Source organism: Nelusetta ayraudi, unplaced genomic scaffold (assembly GCF_046127955.1).
Source record: "Nelusetta ayraudi isolate G7.1 ecotype Tasmania unplaced genomic scaffold, CSIRO-AGI_Nayr_v1 ptg000002l, whole genome shotgun sequence".
NCBI classification, from domain to species: domain Eukaryota; kingdom Metazoa; phylum Chordata; class Actinopteri; order Tetraodontiformes; family Monacanthidae; genus Nelusetta; species Nelusetta ayraudi.
In genome coordinates, this window is record NW_027466052.1 from 2,460,001 (window position 1) to 2,462,700 (window position 2,700).

The following is a 2,700-nucleotide window of genomic DNA, read 5'->3' on the forward strand; positions in this document are numbered from 1 at the left end:
AGAGAGAGAGAGAGAGAATGTGACGCCAGGAACTCTTTTTGCCTTCTTGCCGAGATCTCAGCTTGTGCGGCAGAGACGTCGTCATGGCGACAGCGAGCTGCTTGTTGTGTTCCGTCGCGGCCGAGCCAGCGAGCGCTGCTCCGCGTTGAACACTATCGATGCCTTCGAGCGCGGCGGCCGTTTGGTCCCCCCCCCCCCCTCCCCTCCTCGGAGGTGGTTTTCGGCGGAGGCATCCGGAGAAATGGCGGCGGTAGATGTTGGTCGGACTACAACTATGCAGAAACTAGCGCACACGTCCTTTTGGAGCTGCACCTCTGTAGATAATGAAGGAAAGCAACACGGAGCTGCCGCAGAATAAACGTCACTAGACGGACCAGTGGATAGGAAACCTCAGAGCTGCGGCAGGTGACACACACACACACACTCAGACAGAACGCGTGCTGTGTTGAATTTCATGAGCGCCGATGAGTCGTTTGACCGAACAGGAATCGGTAGTTTGTGTTTAGATTTAGATTTGTACTGCACTTGGAGAACCTGGACCTCGGCTCTCAGATCGGACGATCCCCCCCTTTTTTTTGTCTCCGTTGTTTTCGTATAACTAACGTGCCACTTATCACGAGCGGAAATTCTCCTGCAAAAAGGAGAAGTTCGCCCCAAAAACCAGGATCACATTGCCCGCTGGAAACATGTCGTCTTGTCTGTAAAATGGTACCTTGGCAAAATTGTAAAACTATAAATGTACATGTAAGAAAAAAAAAAAAACAAAGGAAAAAGGACTGGGAAGTCAAAAGTAAAATTACTCCACACAGTTTGTCTGGGCTAATCCAGGTTTCCAGAAGCTCCCAGATACCGGACTCATTCCCAGAAACTTTTAAGAGTTTTTAGCAGTTGTATTTGGCAACATCTGAATTTTGGAATCTGCATTGTTTGTCAGTTTCACGTCGCGGAAATGGAAACGTTCAGACTTTTCTGCGCCGGTGAGACTCCTGCAGCAGGCGTGCGGTTGTTTATGGGGTTGAACCGTCACTTTTAAAGATCCAGACTCCTCCTCGCCAACGTCAGGCCCGAGGTGCCTCACTTCACCTGCCAACAGCTCACACCGGTCACCAAGCCGCCTCCCACCTCATCACCTCGCACGGCTCCCTGTGCGGCCGAGCAAGGCTCCGCCCCCTTTTTTCTTTTTTACTGCCTTACGTAGCTGTCGCGACGTCATCGCTGTCCGTCAGATTGGTCGAGCGGTGGGCGTGTCCCGACCGACGCTCCAGGTTCTCGATTTGTGCATGCCGATAGCAGACCTTGCCAGTGCGTGTGCGCGTGTGTGTGTGTGTGTGTGTGTGTGTGTGTGTGTGTGTGTGTGTGTGTGTGTGTGTGTGTGTGTGTGTGTGTGCGCGTGTGTGTGTGCGTGTGGAGGCGGAGTGACAAGACTGGCTGAGCCCGGCGGAAAGTGCCAATGGGTTTTTTTTTCTTTTTCTTTTTTTCTTCCTCTGGAACAGACAAACGCCGCCAGCTGAGCGACTCTGGACTCACCAGCGGGCAAAAATAAGTGATTGTTTTTTTTTCTTTTGTTCTGAAAGTCTGACTTCTGTCTCATGTTCATTCAGTATCCTGTTTCTTTTCCTTTTTTTTATATTAAGAACTATGTTTTGACTCTTAAATTATTTTGACTTTATGAATTCTACAGCTGATTGTAATTCCAGTGTAATTGTGTCAGAGTGAAATTATGTCATTTCAGTGAATTTGGAGGGGCTGGATGTGAGAGGGGGGTTTTATGTTTTGTACAGATTGATAAGTTGTACGCTTGTGTCTATATATTAAGTTATCGGTTCATCTTAATAAAGCGCACCTGTCATAAACCTTTACACCGTCCTGTTGTTTTCCAACTGAAAAACATCACAAATCACCAGACATTTCTGTTGTTCCAGACCCTTTTGGTTGTAATGGGTTTAATATTGTTAGATCTCTAATTATAGAGAAATCTAAGCTAAATTAATTGATTCCTTAAATCATTTTTCAGTTTTCTCTTTTCTATGAAAGGACAAATAGTTATTCAGTGTTTTTGTTTGTTTCTTTTTTTTTTTTTAATTATCTTGAATTAAATTAATTACATCAGGAAAAACAAACTGGTAATTCGCTCAGGTTATAACGGACCAAGCGACCAATAATTGTTAACTGAGAAGAAGGAGGCGGAGCTGCGGGCAAAATTCACACACTACTCACACACTACAGCTCTTCTGGTTTTTAGGCGAAGCTTGAAGCAGTGGCTTCCTGCGTTGCTGCCACTAATGACAGGAAGCTGATTGGTTCGTCCTGGGGTTGCCAAGGTGCATTAGACTGGAGTGTGGAAGGACGTAAGTGGGAGAAGTTTCTTTCAGTAACAAAAAGGAAGGACCTCTGAAGAAGAGGGTCAACAATAAATAAATGTTTAAATAGGTAAACGTAGTAAAAAATAATATAAGCTAACCCCGTTACCCTCTACTACGGAAGTGAGTTTTAGTATGGCTGGCTGTATGGCTCAGTATCACATAATTACCTCAAAGTTTCATGTTTTTATGTGAGATTTAAGTGTACAATTACGTAATTTTGGACCTTTATGTAATGACGTGAAAGTTAGCTTTCCCGAAACATATTTTACGTCATTGCGTGACACTAAGCGCCCCCTCCTTTTTGTATGTCAGCAATACACCTCCTTAACCCTCTTGC

General features: G+C 45.3%; 1 protein-coding gene across 4 annotated transcripts in view; it reads left to right on the forward strand.

The window, feature by feature from the left end:
* The window catches only part of rab11a (RAB11a, member RAS oncogene family), a 5,951-nt gene extending 4,092 nt beyond the window's left edge, over window positions 1-1,859 (forward strand). Inside the window, exons 5-6 of one of the 4 annotated variants that reach the window (XR_012929225.1) lie at window positions 1-1,348; window positions 1,411-1,859. The exon at window positions 1-1,348 is cut by the window's left edge and continues 850 nt beyond it. Coding sequence is in view for 1 of the 4 variants with exons in the window: in XM_076048983.1 (XP_075905098.1) it covers window positions 1,494-1,511 (18 nt within the window). In the remaining 3 variants the exon portion in view is untranslated. The other 3 variants (XR_012929231.1, XM_076048836.1, XM_076048983.1) reach the window with 3 other exon arrangements.
* The last annotated feature ends 841 nt before the right edge of the window (window positions 1,860-2,700 follow it).